The sequence below is a fragment of the Podarcis melisellensis genome (assembly GCF_964234715.1).
Source record: "Podarcis melisellensis genome assembly, chromosome: 1".
Lineage (NCBI taxonomy): Eukaryota > Metazoa > Chordata > Lepidosauria > Squamata > Lacertidae > Podarcis > Podarcis melisellensis.
Window position 1 is genome coordinate 38,116,352 of NC_138528.1, and position 21,072 is coordinate 38,137,423.

General features: G+C 42.2%; 1 protein-coding gene across 1 annotated transcript in view; it reads right to left on the minus strand.

Moving 5' to 3' along the window:
- Positions 1–21,072, minus strand: part of AQR (aquarius intron-binding spliceosomal factor) — a 52,786-nt gene that overhangs the window by 30,990 nt on the left and 724 nt on the right. Inside the window, exons 2-15 of the mRNA XM_081886456.1 lie at positions 19,121–19,177; positions 18,582–18,622; positions 17,417–17,452; positions 14,792–14,912; positions 12,613–12,753; positions 11,458–11,526; positions 11,052–11,152; positions 10,510–10,586; positions 8,723–8,787; positions 6,958–7,074; positions 5,667–5,780; positions 4,580–4,683; positions 3,573–3,675; positions 282–402 (exon numbers count right to left, since the gene is read on the minus strand). Of these exons, the coding sequence (XP_081742582.1) occupies positions 282–402; positions 3,573–3,675; positions 4,580–4,683; positions 5,667–5,780; positions 6,958–7,074; positions 8,723–8,787; positions 10,510–10,586; positions 11,052–11,152; positions 11,458–11,526; positions 12,613–12,753; positions 14,792–14,912; positions 17,417–17,452; positions 18,582–18,622; positions 19,121–19,177 (1,267 nt within the window). The remainder of the gene's footprint in view (positions 1–281; positions 403–3,572; positions 3,676–4,579; positions 4,684–5,666; positions 5,781–6,957; positions 7,075–8,722; positions 8,788–10,509; positions 10,587–11,051; positions 11,153–11,457; positions 11,527–12,612; positions 12,754–14,791; positions 14,913–17,416; positions 17,453–18,581; positions 18,623–19,120; positions 19,178–21,072) is intronic.

Sequence of the window (21,072 nt, forward strand, 5' to 3'; positions counted from 1 at the left end):
TAGCCCCATGCTGTTCTTCCGCATCAGTATGGGAGCTTGGGGAAGCCATCTCTCAATACAATATTTGCACTAGTCCATCACTGTGCAGCCCCCACTGGAGAGTTTTTTAGCACTACATCACAATCCTGGATTTGTATAAAGACATTTGTATAAACCTCCTATGGGAGGTTTTAGAATGCATCATCACAACTATTCCAATCACATCAACTGCACCAATCCATGATTAGGCAGAGCGGCAGACTAGAAATATTTAAAATTTAAGCATTTTCCAGAAAACATACCTTCACCAGAATAGTACTCAGTTGGGACTATATTTTCATCCCAAATAATCTTCTCGGTGGGATACAAAGGCATTTGATTGAGCTGTTGAATTTGAGAAATTCGACATTCATGCCGGGACACCTAGAAAAGACACAAACTTCTTGTCATGTGCCCTAAACATAATTACAAATATTTATAGAAGGATACTCAAGAAGACTGAAAAAACTATTTCTCACCAACTGGTTTAAGAGGTAAATTGCAAACAAAAAGTTAACCTTTTTATGTTATGCTGAACATGCAAGTTTCGTTCACGTAACATAAGCCAAACAAAAACAAGTGTGGACAATCCTAAATGAGCATCGGGCATGCGCAATCCTGTCCCATCCCCTCCTCTGATGCAACCAGGAAGACACTCTTCATCAGAATTTAGTCTCACTTTTAAAGGATCCTGGCTCAGCTTTACAGTCAAACCAGCGATCATGGTTTAAAACATACTCTGTAACTTCAGATCATGGATTATGAGGCTGGCTTGCTAAACTAACCAGTTTGTTTTAAACTAGGAACCCCAGTGACGCCCTCCTCCATGCCGCAGAAGGGGAGAGCATATCAGCCCGTCACTTTGCTTGGGTTTGCTCAGCTTCATCCATATAGCACCAAATCATGTTTTAGTAATATGGGGCCACATTGTCAGTATTTAGCTCTGAATACATTTTTATAAGTTTGTTGAAGCCGCTCCTATTTGTTGTTTTGTTTGGTTTTCCATTTTCGCCAGGACACGCAACAAAATGAAAATTTGTGCCCGATCACCACACTCATAAAAAAACACTCTGTTGGCGGGCGAGGAACCTTTGGCCCTCCAGATATTGCTGAACTACAACTCCCATCACTCCTGGACATTGGCCATGCTTGTGGGGCTCATACAAGTTGTAGTTCAGCACCATCTGGAGGGAAAAGTTCCCCTCTCTGCTGTAGGTTCATGAATTGTTTTACCTTGATGCAGGCATTTCCTCTTCTCTCTTAATTTTGGATCCAACAATGGTTAGCATTACATGTGCATTAGGTTGTTTGCTAACCATGGTTATTGAAAATGTTAGGACACATACAACCCAGTTTAGAGAGATTTGAAACTGAAAGGAGGGTGATGTCTATGGGATAGGAGACTGTGTGAGAAGCACGGACGTCTACAACGCATTCTCAGTTGTCTAACTATGGTTAGGCAGTTGGGCAATGTGACATTTGCACCAGGCTACACACACATTCTCCTGCCAACCTAGCAGTTCGAAAGCATGTCAAAGTTCAAGTAGATAAATAGATACCACTCTGGCGGGAAGGTAAACAGCGTTTCCATGCACTGCTCTGGTTTGCCAGAAGCGGCTTAGTCATGCTGGCCACATGACCCAGAAGCTGTAGGCCGGCTCCCTCGGCCAATAAAGCGAGATGAGTGCCGCAACCCCAGAGTAGGCCATGACTGGACCTAATGGTCAGGGGTCCCTTTAGCTTACACACACATTCTACAACCTAAGTCCCAAAACTTGTGGAATATAAAAAAAACCCAGATACATTGCTATACGCGACTGCCAGCACCCAGTTATGTAAGTCTAAAAAGTTGTGATGTATTTGGGACATTCACAGAATTAACAAAAGCCTATCTAAGCTGCATATTCCATATTTGGAGGAGGGGAAGAGGAAGGGAGTCCTGAATAACAATTTTAAAATGTATTTCTTCCCCAGCAGTCCACTGGTCGGCTGAAAGACTACACAGCTTTGAATACAGTTTTGAACAGAGCCTCAGAGCACATGGCACACGTCCAGCGACGCATTAGCAACATTGCAGAGAGCTTGAACCACCACCCAACAGAAGTAAATCTTCATGGCATCACACAATAGTTAGCAGCGTGACCTCGTTGTGACACAAAATGCAAAGTTCAAACCAGACATGTTAGGATGTTGCCTCCATCTGTTTGTGAGTCTCTTGAGAGAGACACACACATGAATAAATAAATGTAACTGCAAATTAAAGTTCAGTAGCGCTAGCTGAGTGGGCAACAAAAACAGAATGTAAAGACTTGAAAATACACAAGCACTGCTGGAATAATGTTGACAAATTAAGAACTGTGATCAACACAACTTCACTGAACAATTTTTCCCAAGCAAGTACATTTTTAAAAACTCGCAAGACTGATATTTAAGATGCTTGGGTAAGATCATAAAATAATTAATACCCTTCATACTAAAAAGGTCTTAATGACCATTCAGTTACTGTAGAAGGAAGAATTTATTAAATAGCTTAAATATCCATGCTATGCCGCAAATAGAAATCTTTAATGCAGTGTTTCTCAAACTTGAGTGTGTAGATGTTTTTGGACTACAACTCCCATCATCCCCAGCTAGCACGCAGGGCCAGAGGTCAGGGATGATGGGAACTGTAGTACAAAAAACAGCGAGAGACCCAAGTTTGAGAAACACTGTGTTAATGTGTCAACTAAAGTCCCATTCACTCCAAAGGTGCCCAACACTTGACCACGAGGTTATGACTCCTTTAATAATGTCAGAAAAAATCCTTGCTAAATGGGAGATTTTTGAGGGGTAAAGCTGGGGGGGGGGATCAAAGGAACAGGGTCAGTTAAAATTTAAAAATGGTCCATAGGAATTAAGTTTCACCCCCCCCATCCCTGCTCTACATTTATGTTTTTCCCCCAATTACTACATAAATGTGAACACAACACAGCAAAGTTAGGCATAAATCTTAACCTAGGAGGCCTATGCATGCCTATACACAGTGCTTTTTTCTAAAAAAATGTTTAGGGGTACTCTCATTTTCCTACTCATATTGAAATACTGCCCCTCAATGAGGCCAAACATAGATTCACAAAATGCTTAGGGGTATGCGTATACATATCCCTAAAAAAGTACTGCCTATACCCAACCCTAATTCAGCTAATTCTTTTTAGTCACATTTGAAATCTACTATGATAAAAAAAGTTGTCCCCTTTCTCCTTTCAGATCCTAATATATAACTTATTGAAACTATGCATTCATGTACACTTGACAATTCTTTGTGCTAGTGGCAGGATGTGAAAACACAGTGCATAGGGTTTGGAGTGCACCCCAGGATTTGCAGCCCAACCCAGATTATGACTGAGTCTCTGGTGCAGAATTTGAGGTAACCCAAGGACAGAAGGGGGGGGGGAACCCCAGCCTGCCGTCTAATGCCTTGATAAAGAATCATGGTGTCCTATTCAACATCATAGATATCATTGTACAGAAGGAAAACAGTTTGACCCAGCAAAGACAGACATAAGGCTGTTTACCAGCAGCTCGAGCAGAAACTCTTTGTCATAGTTTGTATTTTCCTCTTCAGGTAGGGCTGGCAATAAGCAGAGATAGGATGCCACCTGGTGGAGTGTTTCTGGACTAAAGAAAAAAGAATAAAGCAAAAGTCACACAGTGCTTGAGCTTAATAAATGGAGCTGTTTGCTTTGAATTTCTGTCAGTGTCCTCCCCGCAAAAAGTACAATAACTATTTGTGTGGCCTACTGACCAAGATTTTGATCTAGGCCGTTCTGCATTTTAGCTAACACTCTTCGCTCTTATGCAAGGAACCTTACACTGAAAGGATTCTTGACAGAGATCATTATTCATATTTTTTTTAATTTAAAAAAACCCCTACAATCAGACAAATTCAACAACTTCTTTTGACATATGAAACCCCCAAAAAGTGGAGTTAAGGCTGTAAACCAGATAGCCTTTACACATATACTAAGAGACAAGGAGAAGGGGACGACAGAGGATGAGATGGTTGGACAGCATTCTCGAAGCTACAAACATGAGTTTGACCAAGCTGTGGGAGGCAGTGGAAGACAGGAGTGCCTGGCGTGCTCTGGTCCATAGGGTCACGACTAAATGACTAAACAACAAGAGACATTGCCTTTCAGAAGCTGCCTTTGCTCTCCCTCCCTTCACCCCTCTTAAAACTCTGTTGGGGAGTTATTATTTGGATAAAGTAAACAAGAAATCACTCATGATTCTCTGAATCATAGTTTTTAATTTATCTACTGCTTAGTTACTACAGGTGGCCACTATTTCTATTTAGGCAAACATTTCAGGGTTTATTTAGGCAAAACATTTACTAGAATAACCAAGCTGTGGTGTGTTGTTGTTGTTGTTTTTGTTGTTAAAGGGGGCTTCCAATACTAACTGTTGCTCAAACAATCAGCAACTCACTGTGAACTTGTGGGATTTCCTACTCCCTGCGCCAAATCATTCACACCCAGAAGAAGCAAATGATGAGAATAAAATAAATTAAAATATAACTTACCTTAGAGGTCCAAAAAGTTTTATGAGGGAGTCACGTGTGTCTACAGCAGATACATTTGAGAGGGCAAAATTGTAGAGTTCTGGGAAATGTGCAAAAGCGGCTCTCTAGAATCCAACAAAGAACCAGGATGAGAAATCAAATGCTGTCTTTACTCGGCAACGTGACTTATGCAACACCCTGCAATTTAACAGGACAAGTACAAACCCCCACAAATAGCGTAAGGCTAGCTCACAGCAAGGACAACCTGATTTATTTGGGGGGGGGGCATTGTTAGTGGATCTGAGTTCACACATGAGAACTGTGTCACACTTCCATGTTGGCTGTAACCAACAAAGCTGTCCCATTAGCACAAGGACTTCCACCTGCACAATAAGACTTCGTCCCCCCCTCTCAACATTTTGTGTGTGACCCCCAAATCTGCTTTAGAGGGCTGGGGGAATCCCCAGAACAGACCTGGGGAAGAGGCATGCAGGAAGTGGAAAGGATATCCCAATATATAGGCATGAATGGGGCAACTTTGTTGGATGCAACTCAATGATGTCCATTTTTTTCTGAATACCGGTTAGGATAGGGTGGTTGATAAGAAAACAGTCGGAACAAAAAAGACACGGCAGCTATTTTAATTCTAACAGAAGCTGCAAAAATCACAAGGGAGAGGGGCCAAACATTTCAAACCCTACTGTATCTGTATGTATGGACTGCCTGCTATGTTAACATGAAGCTTAATGCAAACATCAGGAGAGGGACAGCACACCACGCTGTGGGAGTTGGGGAATACCAGCATGATTCAAATTCCCCCCTGCCTGGACGGATTGGCTATCTGCACAGGGCTTTGGCAGCTGACTTTCAGTACTATCCACTTACTAAACCAAGGACATGCCCCCAAACATCAAAGCTTCCTGAATGATCACTTATTTACCACCAGTACTTTATTCATATTAAGAACAGACATATCCACCCATGAAACTGGCACTATTTCTAGGCTTACAAATGAGGTGGTTTCCCCAAGTCTGTCGTCACCCCTTTTCTGACAAGCAATCTTACACTTATATCAAAGCCTTCAGTTACACCAGAGGCCGTTAAATACCTGGAGGGAAGTAATTCTGTCATAGTGAATAGTAGTCATCTCATTCTCTGTCAATGCATTTCCAGTCTGGTCATTAATTTCAAAACCAGTGTAGAATTTGAGCATGTCTAAAAGCTGAAACAAAATGGTGACAAATTAGATATACAGAAAAGCAGGGTCTTCAACCACCACATGGGGCCCAATACTATGCAGTCGAGGGATATTTCATTTTATTTCCAAAATGCAAAACAAACAAAACAAGTTGTATCATTTCATTGCTTAGAGAAGGCAATTTCATTTTTCAGTCCATTACAAGCCAGCTGTAAGAGAACATAGTGAGGAGAAGCTGGAACCTTGCTCCTCATGTTTTCTCTCACCCTTCCATTATTACTCTCCCACTACCAAAGGGGAAGTAAAGGATGTATTATCACGTCCAGAATATGCACACACCTCACAACAGTGAGCCGACATCCAACATTAGTCATACACACACTAAACATTTGTTTAAATGTATTCTGACATTACACTTCTGTGTGTGTTAGATGAGGCCCAGCAGGCCAGACTGTTATCTGTCTCCACCCCTGCAGGGCAACCCTGACCTGACAACATTAAAGCGCCAAAAGATGGACAGGTGGGTTGCCCGTTGCCCCTGCCAAAGTCCCATGCACTGAGCTTCCCAAATGTTCAAAAGGAGGCTGGTTGTCAGGCACTGAAAGCGTAGCATGAGGGGCTTTGCTGGCCCAACGCTCATAGAGCTGGCAAAGCTGCTTTGTGCAGGGATCAGCTGCACAATCAAATTCCCTCAGTGACGCAGCTGATGGGCGGTGGGGGAACTCGGTTGTGCAGCTGATCCAGCAGCATCTCTACCTGCTTCTTATGATCTCAGGTGTGGGCAGGTGGCCATGGTTTGAGGAAGATGGCCTTGCAGGTAATATCGAGAGCTGTGCCAATACTTGCCCCTAGTCTAGGTGCTGTTCCCTAAAGATCATCCATACTTTTAAAATTGGCTTTTAAAAAAACCCAAATATAAGCAGGCTTAACAAAATTGCTTCAGCCATAGTTGCTCTCCATCTAGTGCCCCCCCCCCAAAGTCAGCAATGTTTAGCCATTGTAGTTGCACTATGCTGCCTTCCTGTATGACATGCTTCTCATTAAGCAACACAACAGGGGCCAATAGCAAGCAGTGGTTGCCAACCATCACTTTCCAGCTGTGATGCTGTAATTTTTTTGGGTAATAATGTAGTGTTGCCTTGGCTAGCAAGGATTTTGAGGTGCTGAAAGAAGTGCTCTGCAAAATCAAAGTGAGTCGTACCTGGCAGAAAAGATGACCCTCCTTGCCCCTTTTGGCTAGGCTGGATAAGTAACAATGCACAACGAGGTGGGAATCATCAAGTATCGTGTTAAACCAGCGTCGTGTTGGAAGTAGGGCCTATAATAATAATAAAAAAAAAATAAACAAGCACATATATGTCAACATTTGGGAGGCTGTTAGTAACTAGAAAACTGGTTAGAATTTAGTGCTTTCGGAAAAAAAGGTGGTAGTGGTAGTGATTAGGTGTCATGAGGTCCTTGCAATATCTATTTTGATAGTAGCATCTGTGCAATGCCTACAGGGCTTGCCCAATGGGCTAATTTAAACAAAGATCAGAAACAAAACAAAACCAAAAACAGAGAAGTCCCATTGAACTCAATGGGATTTACTCCTGAGCAGCCATGTGAAGAATTAAGCCCTTTCCTTCTCATTTAAACAACAATTTCTAAATTCTTCATTAATAAAATATTACAAAAATGTTTCTTTTGTTTAAAAATCCTCCTAAAATATCTCCTTGTCAGATGTCAAAAACCGCAGCAGAAACTGGGGGAATCAATAGACTATTGCAATACAGCTATTTTGATCATTACAGCTCCATACTACAGAAATACATAAAATAAGAAATGCAAAATACCTTATATAGCCATAACTGTCAAAAGGTTTTAGACAGACAGAGCACAGTTAATGGCAATGAGAAGCCTGAACTTATTAAAGGGGGGGTGGGTTATATTCATTGCCAATAAAAAAATGAACTGGTGGGAGCACATGGCTCACTTCCACCAAAGTCATGCTAATCGCTGAAATGCTCCAGCAGTTTAGCCTCAATCACAATATAGATGTAACTGAATACAAAACCCTGAACGCCCTGGGGGAAGAAAAGGGATCTTAAGTATAGGTAAAGACACTCTGTTCAGATGGGACAAGCTACAGGAGAACAAATGTGATGGCTTTTTATAGCCGATTTCTGGTTTGCCAGTTCCAATCAGCACAACAGGCTTCAGAAACTATCTGAACTCCTTTAACTCTCCTGTAATGCCCTTAGCGCAGAATGAACCTACATGAAATGTTCTGATGCTTGGCATTTTGGCTACAATCCAGCAGCATCCCAGCTGAATATCTTGCATACCCTCTCTCTGGGGCCAGAATCCTGTTCAGAGTGGATAGGCTCAATGATACCAGCCATGTCCCTCCTTGGAAACGTTGAGTTTTTAGCAGAGCAAACAAAGATGAGAACATATCACATTTCTATTGAAGATTAAAGCCGTGGAGCTTCGTAGCTAACTGCCTCCAGAGTGGGTGAAAACAGCCACACTTTTTTTACAGAGTCTCTCCTGCTGAAATAATTTTACACATCTTCAAATAAAACAAAGGCAGTCATATGTGATATGATTCCTGTCAGTTAGCAATGCATGAACTAGTTCACTATTCAAAACGGAAATTTTCAGGAAATCCAAAAAATGCTGCTAGGCATTTTAAAAAATAATAACAACAATTTTGAAAGCCTTGCTAGGACCTTCTCACAATATAGATACCATAGGAAGGTTGCTTCCAGTCAGCGTGTAGACAAACCTGAGCTATACAGACCGATGATCTGATTCAGTGTAAGATTTGATTCAGTATAAGAGGCCTTCCTATGCTCTATGTGCAAGTTAAACATACTTCAGTCAGCTGCTTCAACACTAGGACTAACACTGCACATATTTTAGTTATTCAAGAGGCTTAGATGCTACAGTAGATCACTATATTTATCCCATATTTGGCATACCTCTAGATCTATCATGAGTTCAATGAATCTTTCACAGTAATGCACTTTATCCATAGAGAGAGGACCTAGAAATAAATACAGGTAATTAAAAAAGTAATCCTGGAACTGATGTATAATGCATCCAAATCAAATTTTGCTGATGCTTAAGAGTTATTTCAAGACCCTTGGTTCTAGGCAGAGATGGCCAAACAATTTCTATTTTTGTGCCTCAATTGCAGTCCAGTTTGGCAAGGAAAATGCCTTTTTTCCTTCTTCTGGCACATCAGGGACTGCCACAACTATTTTTTATTTTACTTTTTTCATTGACTTTGTATACTGCTCTTCATCCGCAGATCTCAGGACGGTTCACAGCATAAAAATAAAAGATAAAACCACAAAATACATAATAAAAACAGAAGAAAGCAAAAACCACCCCTCCCACAAACACGTTTAAAAGGATATAGGGTGTTGGTCAGCCAAAGGCCTGGCTGAAGAGGAATGTTTTCGTCTGGTGCCTAAAGGTGTCTCCAGCTGTTTCTGGACTACAACTACCATCATGCCTAGCTAGCAGGACCAGTGGTGAGGGATGATGGGAATTGTAGTACAAAAAAAAAACCAGAATGAGACCCAAGTTTGGAAAGCCCTGGTGTATAATGAAGGTGCCGGGCAAACCTCCCTGGAGAGAGCATTCCACAAATGGGGAGCCTGAAGCTGAACAGATCACCTTAAGACAACGGTACCCAATGTTCCAACTGACCTGATATTTCCAGAAGGGAAAGTCAGACAGGGTGAGAGTATGCAAGGTTGGGAGCAGGTATCTAAAGGTGTACAACCACCTTCAGGCAACAGCTTCCAACACTTTCCCCACATGATTTTCACGCTGTGAAGCCGAAAGGCTGGGCAGGCAGTGAAGAGAGGTTTCTTAGGGCTCCTCAGCCAAAGAGGTCCCTGGCATTCTCCTACCTTACTTCCAACTCAAAAGCTTAGGATGTGGCAGCGACCACGGCCACAAAAAAGAAGAATTATTATTCCCTGTATAAGTAGAAAATATTCAGGCCAAGTTTGTCTATTCTAAAAATAAACCCTCAGTGGAGAGATATCCTTGAGGTGTTGGGTCTTTCAGCAGGGAGAGAAATCTTGGTGGATATTAAAAAATAATCACCAAATAATATTTAATGCGAAGCCAAGTATGTTTAAAGTAGAGAGCTAATTTGCAGTTGGGCAAGCACAGACTCTTAAGTTATGCATGAATAAGACTTGCCATTACTTCAAACTTACAATGCGACGCTGAATTTGAAAGTAGTTTTCTGAGAATTTACAAGTGACCTATTCATTTGAAGAACTGAAGCTAGTTTAAAAAAAGACAGTTCCCTTTCGATATTTAGCAAATCTGTTTGACTGCTTTTCAACTGAATCACTTCAAAAGTAAAGTCACTACGTCAGTCTAGCAAATTTTACACAGTGAAACATAAACAAAAACTCCCCATAAAAGCGTTCAGAGAAATCACCCTTTGTTTTGCATCAGAGAAACAAAGTTGTGTAATGAAGAGAATTTTTCAAATAATGTTTTCTACAGAATAGAACTCCTGTGCATTTAATAGCATGGTGATTTTGCTCCCATTCTGGAGCGAGCGCTCAAGGCAGGAATGTACTTGCATGCCCTCCCTCCAAGATACTATAAGCTGCAATAGGCTGAAACAGGACAAATCACATTTTCATCTGGGATGCCTAACTTTGGGCAAAGGGCAAGGTAAAAGAGAAGAGGATCTCTTGCGTAAGCCCATACACTTACAATTTGCTCTACATACCTGAAATGGGTATTGATTTTAATACAGAGATGAATTTCTGGATCAGTTGCGAAAGGAATCTTCTTTCTTGAAATGTCCTAAAAAACAACAACACATGATTCCACATCCTGCTTATGAACTTCCCAGATGGATCTGGTTGACCATGGCAGGAAGCAGAATGCTAGACTAGATAAGCTTCTGTTCTGACCCAGCAAGGCTCATCTTATGTTCTCACATAAGCAACTGTCTTACTGCATGTCTTTCAATCTGGCTTACTTGGGAAAGGTTCCTGGTCAGTCTATTTCATGTGTCTGTACTGGATGAATAAACCAAATATGCCAGTATAATATGCAGGAACATATTGTGGTACAGCTGCACTGTATCACATCCACTATCCACTACACCCAGATGGCAAGCAGATGTGGGGTCTTAGTCAGCCCAACTCCTGTTTTCCCCAAGCAGCATAAGGTACAAATGGGCCTTTGCCAAAACTGCTTTTCTTCACAGACAGCAAATTGCAATCCCCACACATGATCTTTTAAAAGCAATACTATTAAACTTACTGTGCCCGAGTATTTTCATCCATTTTCTCATCATTCTTCTTGATCAAATTCCAAAATTTTCTAAGCTTTGATGTCTTTTTCAATTCGAGTGCCAGACGAGCCTAAAAGGGTGAGATGATGAATTCTTAATAGTATGATGAGCTAGATCTCTAGTATATCCATCCATCTAATTTGGGTGCCCCAAAGGTAATTTCAAAACCCCCAACTGAACAAGAACTTATGCTTGCCCATTGTAAAGGCAGAAGGTTTTAAAAGCCTCCAAAACCGCTAATTAAAATAGCAATAAATCTCTGACAGCAGAAGCTGTCATGCTAAGGTTCATTAGAATGCAGCAGAATTGGTCCAGTGAACCTCCATGTCCATAAGATGCTTCAAAGGTTCCCTGCATTCTTTATGAAACACTTACAGGCTGAAGTCCCATCCACATGGGCAGGGAGATAAGCTGCTGGACTTGCCCTCTGATCAAATCTACTTCCTGTTGCAAGAAACAGAACAGGCTATTAGTATGGTTGTGAGGCTTGGATTCAAAATGACAGTTGCACAAATGGAAGGCACTTCTAGTTGCACAAGGAGGAAGGGGTGTCCCCAACTTTTGGCAATTCCCTTCCCACTACAGCCTCAACATGCCACCTCCCATGCTCTATTGGGAGGACCCCCAAACCCTCCAGAATGGCTTTTGGAAGGGTGCAGTGGTAAGTCAGGAAAGCTCTATTCCATGATGAAAGGGGAATAAATAATCTACAGCCGGCCAATATCGCTAGTATTCCATCAAACCAAACACGGCCCGTGAGCCACGAATCACGGCTTGTCAGTTCTCCAAAAGCAGGAAAAAGAAGAAAAATCCCAGCTAAGGTACTTTGTTTGGTGGGTCATTTTTTTTGCAGATCTGATGTTAAGGGGTTATCATCTGGTTCTATAGAATTTCCCATGCATGGAGTGGCTTCTGAGTCATAACCCCCCTACTCTGGAGAGGCCCAGGCTCTATAAAGCCTCTACAAAGCCAAATGCTAACCAAAAGGAAAACTTAACTGTCCATTTGAAGAATCATATATACTAAGAGCAAACAAAAATGCAAAGTTCTATCGGCTATGTAGCCCAATGTGGCTACTGAGAAAGAAAACATCTGTGTGGAAGGTGGGGAAGAGGGAGGCTGAAGTAGCCTGAAAGAGGACAAGACTAGCAGGAACACTGATCAAAAGTTACTCTGCAATACAACACTTTCATGCAAGTCCCACTTACTAAATCCTAGGGCTTAGCTACTGAATATTTGCCCAGTGAAAGAGGTCTTGGAACACCTGCAGAACCTGCTCAAACATAGGCTCTGATTTGTCCTTAAGAGGCATTGAGAATGGCTCTAAATGGATCTTTGGAATCCTAGCGTAATAAATGCCACTTAAGAGGGCTCCTTCAGAAGAAAACTGTGACAACCGAATGTGGAGAGGCACAGCATGCTAACAAGAGGAGGCTGCTCTGAGTAGCCAGGACTATGGGCACTTCTGCCGTATTTGCCAAACGCACCATAAATGACAACAACGATAAATCTCTGAAGAATAAAGCTTACCAGACTGTTGAAGCAGTGGTCAAGGAAGAGCAGGAGTATGGTCTGCTCCTGCAGAGAGAACTCGCTGTCACTCTCAGCCAAGGAAGCATCCAGCACACGTTTGAAAAAGAACGGAAAGTGCTCTGGCTTCTTTTTGAATGTCTAAGGGGAACATAAAAGTCAGCAGTGAGCTCACATGGAGCATCTTTTTCATCTTTCTGTGCTGAGTGGATGCATAGTGGGGGAATGCACTCACTGGACATGACAACTGTAAGCTGTTGGCAAGCACAGACTGGCCATTTGCTCGTAGGTTTACTGCTGGAACTAGCTATGCAGTAGGAATCGTAGCATTGTAGCATTTGTGCTTCACAGTAAGCAATTTGGTGATGAACACCAACAGAACAGCTGTATCTTTGAACAATGCAAAAGACAATGAGTGATATTCAATATTAGTTATACTCAGAGTAGATCTACTGAAATCAATGGACTAAAATTATTTAGGTCTGTTAATGGGTTTCCTCTTACACTGGATATCATGAAGTGACTACATTGCTGAAGAGTGTTAAGGGACAGAATCAGGAGTCAGATCAATCACTTCTATCTTCTTGAGGAGAAATAGTTGGGCAGTACCCAAATACAATACCCACACTTCTATACCCAGCTGAAGGGTAAGCACAACATCTTTTTTCTGAATGTACAAAGGGGGCAAACTAGCAAATAACAGAAGTGATTCATTCACAACAGACCTGTGTCCTGCAACATGATAGAAATCGGGTTATCAGTGAAAACTCAAAAAGTAAAAGTAGAAATAGACCGTGTACAGAAAATTGAAGGCTTTTTTAATAAATAAATAAGCTGAGACCCAAACAAGATGTGCTGACAGAAGCTTTCCTTGAAATGCAGCTTCAGAGAGGCATTTTTTAATTTTAAAAAATCAGGAATATGACAGGGAAATAATTACCGTATTTTTCGCCCTATAAGACGCACTTTTCCCCCTCCAAAAATGAAGGGGAAATGTGTGTGCGTCCTATGGGGCGAATGCAGGCTTTCCCTGAAGCCTGGAGAGCGAGGGGGGTCGGGCGGCATGGCTTGCGGGCGGCAGCGCGGAGCACAGGGCGCCCTTCGGAGGCCGCCCCGTTCTCCGCGCTGGTGTCGGCAAGCCTTGCGCACCCGGGGGATCTCCCCCCGGGCGCGCATGGCTTGCGGGCGGCAGCGCGGAGCACGGGGTGCCCTTCGGAGGACGCCCCGTGCTCCGCGCTGGTGTCGGCAAGCCTTGCGCACGGGGGGGGGGCGCGTGGGGCGCCCGGAAACAGAGTGCCCCTCGCGCCAGGCAGACATCGGCCAGCCCCACAAGCTCGGGGGACAGCGGGGAGGCGCAGCACCGCCATCCCACTGTTCCCCGACCTGGTTTTGGGGGGGAAAATAAAGGAAATTTTTTCCCCCTTTATTTCCCCCCCCAAGAAAGTAGGTGCGTCCTATGGGACGGAGCGTCCTATGGGACGAAAAATACGGTAGTTAAAACTTATTACTTCCCCTCTGGAACACTCAAGGCTGCTACTTACATAACAAAAATGTGTATTGTCCAACTTCATCTCCTTTGGCTCCAAATGGAAACCAAGACCCCATTCCTAAAATCACAGCAGTATTGCTGCTTCCTTCCTCTGCCTCCACCAAAGTCACTATGCTCTCACCCTCTGCCCAAAGAATGCTTCATTGTATTACCACAGGCATGCCTCTTAATGTAAGGATGTCTCTTAGCATTACCGGAAGATGGAGCCATGGAGACTGGAAACTATTGATAATGTAAAATGTCCCCAAAGCAAACTTGTTCTCCAGTTTCCAATAAAGCTGTCCTACAGAAACGAACATTTCTCTTGCCATTATCTTTTGACAGCACAAAAAACTTCACCATTAAGTGCCAGACTTTGTCAAGTCACAACGCAGAGAAAACACCTCCAATCACTAAAAAAAATTCTTTTCACATTTCTCCTGCTTCCACTGTGAAACCTTTCAACTGTCCCTTGCTATTCTCTAACAGGAGCCTGCTGTTGTTTTAAAAGGCTGCGGCAGACGACTTCAGACGAGGCACAGTGACAGCCGGTATTGCGCTTTCTGACATGCGAAGACACTTTAAGTGGGCAATGTGAAAGTTGCAAATTGTGGCTCAAAGTTACTGCAGGCTATAATTGAAGTCTATTACCTCCCATGCGGGAACGTTCTCCCTGAACTTTTCATTCACCATACAACAGATTGACATCAAATAAGCCTTGCTGGACACCTCGGGAGAATAATTCATCCACAAGTAATTTTCAAGGTACTGGCTGTGAAAAGTGAAAAGACAAGAGAGTTACCACCCATCTAATATGTCGTTCATCAGGGGGCAAGAAACATAATGATCTTTTTTAAAAACTAAAAAAGTCATCTGTATGATTTGTACGTAGCTTCCAATGTCGCCTCCAACACAGGTCACTGCAATAAAAGTTACCAGGGCCATTTAAATCAATCTGAGTGAGGACAGCACATGAATTAGCCCTCTGGAACACTCTGTTCATTAAAGAAGTTTTACATGTACTTGGCACAAGCACTACATTAGTCTGAACACTAATTCATGCTGATTTTGTAAGGAGAATAAGAATAAGCATCCCTCCTACTTGCGACCCGCACTTCAGCAGACACTTGCTTTAGTACTGAAAGGCAAATGCCTCCTGTCTCTTGAAATAAAAGCCATCAGCCTAACATTTAGGAAAGTCATTACTACACCAAATAAAACATGAATTGTGGAAAAAAATGAATCGACAGCATGGACACTTGCGAATGCACTAAAAAGCAGGACAACTTGGTTTCACAAGCATAAGCAAAATGAAAAACCTAGAATCATAGAATTGGAAGAAAGAGGTGGAAAAAGAGAGAAAGGGAATACCGTATTTTTCTGTCTATAAGACGCTCCCATGTAGAATCATAGAGTTGGAAGAGACCACAAGGGCCATCGAGTCCAACCCCCTGCCAAGCAGGAAACACCATCAGAGCACTCCTGACATATGGTTGTCAAGCCTCTGCTTAAAGACCTCCAAAGAAGGAGACTCCACCACACTCCTTGGCAGCAAATTCCACTGTCGAACAGCTCTTACTGTCAGGAAGTTCTTCCTCATGTTTAGGTGGAATCTTCTTTCTTGTAGTTTGGAACCATTCGTGTCCGCTTCTCCGGAGCAGCAGAAAACAACCTTTCTACCTCCTCTATGTGACATCCTTTTATATATTTGAACATGGCTATCATATCACCCCTTAACCTCCTCTTCTCCAGGCTAAACATGCCCAGCTCCCTTAGCCGTTCCTCATAAGGCATCGTTTCCAAGCCTTTGACCATTTTGGTTGCCCTCCTCTGGACACGTTCCAGTTTGTCAGTGTCCTTCTTGAACTGTGGTGCCCAGAACTGGGATGCCCTATTTGGGAGTTGAGGATATTCAACCTAGAGTGGCCACAAATAACTTCCATGCACTCCTCCTCCTCCCTACAGCACCTTATAACTTGCTTCTCCCTAGCCCAGGGTTTCCTAAACTGTGGTCTGTGGACCACCAGTGATCTTCAAGTGTCATTCAGCTGGTCTGCAGCATGTCCCCCTTAAATATTCATACTGATTTTTAAAATTTTATTCATATTGGGGTTTTAAAATTTCCTATATTGTATCTTATTGTATTACAATTTGAATTCTTTGGAATGCAAGTTGTAATACATTGTATTACAATATAATAAACAGAAGAAGCAATAACAATACCACTGCCTCTATTCCTCTGCATTACACTTGCCACTACCAGTAGAAAAATATTTAAGTGGTCCACCAGCACCATCAACAATTTTCTAGTAGTCCATGGGAGAGGGGTAAGTTTGGGAACCACTGCCCTAACCAAAACAACAAACCCTTTCTACATCTAGCCCATGTAGAGGCTCCTCCAAGCCCCATTATGAAAATTTATTTGTGTTCCATCCAAAGACCTATTTACCCAGCCCATCTCCATTCTTCCAGCAATGGAGGTTTTTCAATCTAATTGGGCAAGGATCACAACCCATTAAAAGTTTATGCATTACAGGCTCAGTGCAAAAATAAAGGTTTCAACAGAGTTACATAAAACACCCAGACTGTCATCACTGCTTACAGCAAAAAAACGAAGCAGGAGGAAGCTTTGTTTTCTCTAAATGTTTGGAAGTTAAACAAAACCTATACTTTAGCTGGCATAACATTGTATTTCCTGTAGTTTCAACTATACAGCTTATGACACACTGGGATATAGCCAAGTGAAGGAATGAGCTACATTATCTTTCCAAACAGCTACGGTACTTCATCCTTGCCTTAGTAATGGTAAATACAAATATTATTTGTACAGAAATTAGAATGTTTGAAGCATTTCATACAAATTATGCCAGCAATCCTTATAACGACCCTGTAAGATATGTTCAGAGATAGAGCCAGCATTGCACAGTGGTTAGTGTTGGACTAGGGAGCCATGTTCAAATCCCCACGCAACCATGAAGCTCAGGGGTGATCCTGGACCAGTCACTGTCTCTCGGTCTGTCCTACCTTACAGGGTCGTTATGACAATGCCTTGAGTTTTCTGGAGAAAAGGTGGGCTATATATGTATCAAACAAACAAACAAAATTATCATCTTCATCTTGCAGATGGAGGGTGTGGAGATTAAGCTGGGATAGAGTGGATTGCTAATAGCCAATTAGTAAATTTATGGCAAAGGAAATTTTTGAACCAGTAAGACACTACCCCACACGGGTCAGATTATCATTTTAAAGTGCATTTCTTTCTCCAAAAGCACTTACCTAAATTCCAGAAGCATGATTTTTCTAATCGCAAATCTGAAATCACAGGCAGGGGGGAAAATTAACATTTCAACTCTTGCCTAAATTAGTTTACCTTATGTTGTAGATTTGAACTCAAGGGGTACTGTGCTTTGGAGGCTATAAACTAAGCAGCATGGCAGATTCCATATGGTGCTGCTGATGGGACTTTTGATTGCTCCACATCACTTGTGATATAAAGCACTGTTGGGTTCTCTGCTGTCTCCCATGCTATGTAACATCCAGCAGAGGCTGGTCTATTAGAATGAATGGACCATCAATATCAGTCTCCCTCAACCAGCTCCCACCTGTCTGTCCCCATTTACAAATAGTTCAGCGGGTGGCATTGGCTATCAACCTTCTCCTCCTTAGTCTCAGTGTTTACAGGGAGAAGGATGGGGACAAAACCTGAATTAGTTGGTTCTGAATATCATTGCCTATGGCTGGTGGCCTCCTTCCCTTCTCCCCTACCCGTTGTGATGGGCACCAGCTTTCACTGTTAACATGAAACTGCCATCAGAGATGCCATCAGAACGCTAACAACTCCCAGCTGCATTTCTCTTTTTCATTCAGTCCAGATGGCATTGGGATATATGAAGGTTGCAATTCTTATATTATGGTTTTAATTTGTATTTTTCTCTCTTGTTGTATAAGCCACCTTGTTGTATAAGCCACCTCTTGTTGTAAAAGCCTACAGTAGTACCTCCGGTTGCGGACGGGATTTATTCTGGAGCTCTGGTTTCTGCAGCTGGAGGGACCACTTCTGGGCATATGGGCATGGTGAAACCTGGAAAAATACTGCCAGGTTTGCCACGTACGTATCCCAAAGGATATGTAACCGGAGGCGAACATAAGTAGAGGGACCACCATACTCATAAACACAGAAAAAGACTATAAATCTTTTAATTAAATAAAAATTCTAGACAGGTGCCCATAATCAGTGGTGAGATGCACTGGTCTGTGGCCTGTATTTCTTCTAAGGAATAATAAAAAATTGTCCTTGCAAGACAATTTATGCAAGAAAAGCATATACATACACATACAGAATTCAGACACTTATTTTATGGAGACTTCATTGTTTGAAAAGTCAAAAATGTGTGTATTATGATACTGATAATGGATAACAGAGAAAATGCAGTATACATACTTGGACCTAACAATTTCTTTTCCATACACATCTTCAATAACCTACAACAAAGGAAGAGAGAGGGTTTTTTGAAAAAAGAAAAAGTTATGCAGCACAATTCTTGCTCTCCTTTATCTCCTCTTTCCAGTAACATGCATTTTCAGAGATGAATTCTTTAACACCATCAACACAGTAGCACAGTTTTAAAACTACAATAATGCTTCATGTTTTCAACAAATGAAATCAGAAGTATTAAGAAGATTGTGCAGGGAAGGAATAATAATCTATGTACTGAAATCAAACTGGTTTTTAAAAGAAACTTCAAGGAACCTTTGGAGGTTTGACAAAATATTCCAATATAAAAGCAGCAAATATAGAATAGAATGTAAAAGCTGCTGTCAGGGTGGCTTATTTGTACAGTTTTAAACAAAGTGCTGAAATCAAATCAACATTCTTCCTGTTCTGTAATCCAAAGTATTTTTTTTTACTTTAAATACGAGTTTCTAGGATTTATTGCACTACCAATTTAAAATAGAACTAAGAATGTTTTAAGCATTTACCTTTGACTCAAAAGGTAGCCTTTTCTTGACATGTGGTGCCCAGTACTTGTTTGCCAACTGTAAGATAAAAGGTCATTTCATTAAAATATACAATCAGAAGTCCTAGCCTACTATAACCAAACCTCCATTCTATATGATAACATGAGATTATTTCCATACTTTCCCTCTGTGTACAAAAAGGGTAAGGATGCAAGGTTTTATACAGTCGTACCTTGGTTTTCAAACAGCTTAGTTCTCGAACATTTTGGCTCCTGAATGGCGCAAACCTGGAAGTGACTGTTCCGGTTTGTGAACTATATATGTGAACTTCCTGCAGCCAATCCGAAGCCGCGCTTTGGTTTCCAAATGTTTATAAATAATAGTTTAATAACTTGAATATTCAAACGCTGCTGAGCCTTTGCCCTCTAGATGTTTTGGCCAGTGCTAGCTGGGGCTGATGGACATTGCAGTTCAATGTCAAAGGCAACAGGTGGGTAAAGGCTGAGCTAGCTACTCATTATAGGGCCAGCTTGCAGTAAGCAAGTTGTTTCCTCTGGGTGAGTGGCATGCACACCAGTTTGTTGAAAGCTATATTTTTTAATAATGAAAAAGGACTGGCAGACATTCTTATTTTGAGCCCTGATTTATAAGGCAAAATATCTTACAAGTATAATGGACTGCTTTGGGGGCACAGTCCTCATCTCTCCCCAGTGAGTACCGAGAGTAGAGCCTCTGTGTGTGGTCCAGCCATTCATTTTATCAGTCAGCAAAATGACGGTGCCTGTCAATAGGCTTACTGCAACTATATGCAACCGCAATCAACAAATCATAATGACCTTTCCTCAATGTGTTAATTGTTGTCCGTGGGTAAAAGGTAAAGGTACCCCTGCCCGTACGGGCCAGTCTTGACAGACTCTAGGGTTGTGCGCTCATCTCACTCTAGAGGCCGGGGGCCAGTGCTGTCCGGAGACGCTTCCGGGTCACGTGGCCAGCGTGACGAAGCTGCTCCGGCGAACTGGCACCAGAGCAGCACACGGAACGCCGTTTACCTTCCCGCTAGAAAGCGGTATGTATTTATCTACTTGCACTTAATTGTGCTTTCGAACTGCTAGGTGGGCAGGAGCTGGGACCGAACGACCGGAGCTCACCCCGCCGTGGGGATTCGAACCGCCGACCATGCGATCGGCAAGTCCTAGGCGCTGAGGTTTTACCCACAGCACCACCCGCGTCCCAATGTCCGTGGGTATTTAGAACAATTGCTTTCCTTTATTATTAAATACAAAGTTCAGTGTTGGGAGAAGCAAGTCATATGTGCCTAATGGCCAATACACCCACGAATACAATACTTTTGACACTGAAGACAGAAAGTCTTTTGGATGCGTGATGTTTTGCAGGAAACATGGTTGAGGTATCCCGCCTTACTGTGATCATCAACAAAACCTCCATGTTCAGGGGCAGTGCACCTAGTCTAACTATACTATTGATTCCATATTTTACCAACGCTTTCCCAGAGGCATCTATCCAGCTTTTGCAGAAAACAGGTTCTGGATTAGAATATGAAATGTCGGTCCGATTCAGCAGGACTGTTTCTATAAGAGTATAAAAGGAGTGCTGCTGGATCAGACCAAAAAGGCCGTTATAACCCAACACCCTCTTCTCACTGTGGTCAACCAGGTAGGTGCCTTATGGAAAACCCATGAGCAGGACAAAGTTTTAATTTGACCAGTGTTTAACTGCTTTTAATGGTTTCTCGTTCTTATTTTTATCTGTAAGCCTCCTTGAGTCCCTGTCTAGGGGAAAAGCGGGGTATGACGAAATATAACAACAACCACAACAACCCAGATGTTTAGAAATGCCGGTGTGAATTCTAATTTAACTTCTTGTATACAGTGGTACTCAGGTTAAGTACTTAATTCATTCCGGAGGTCCATTCTTAACCTGAAGCACCACTTTAGCTAATGGGGCCTCCTGCG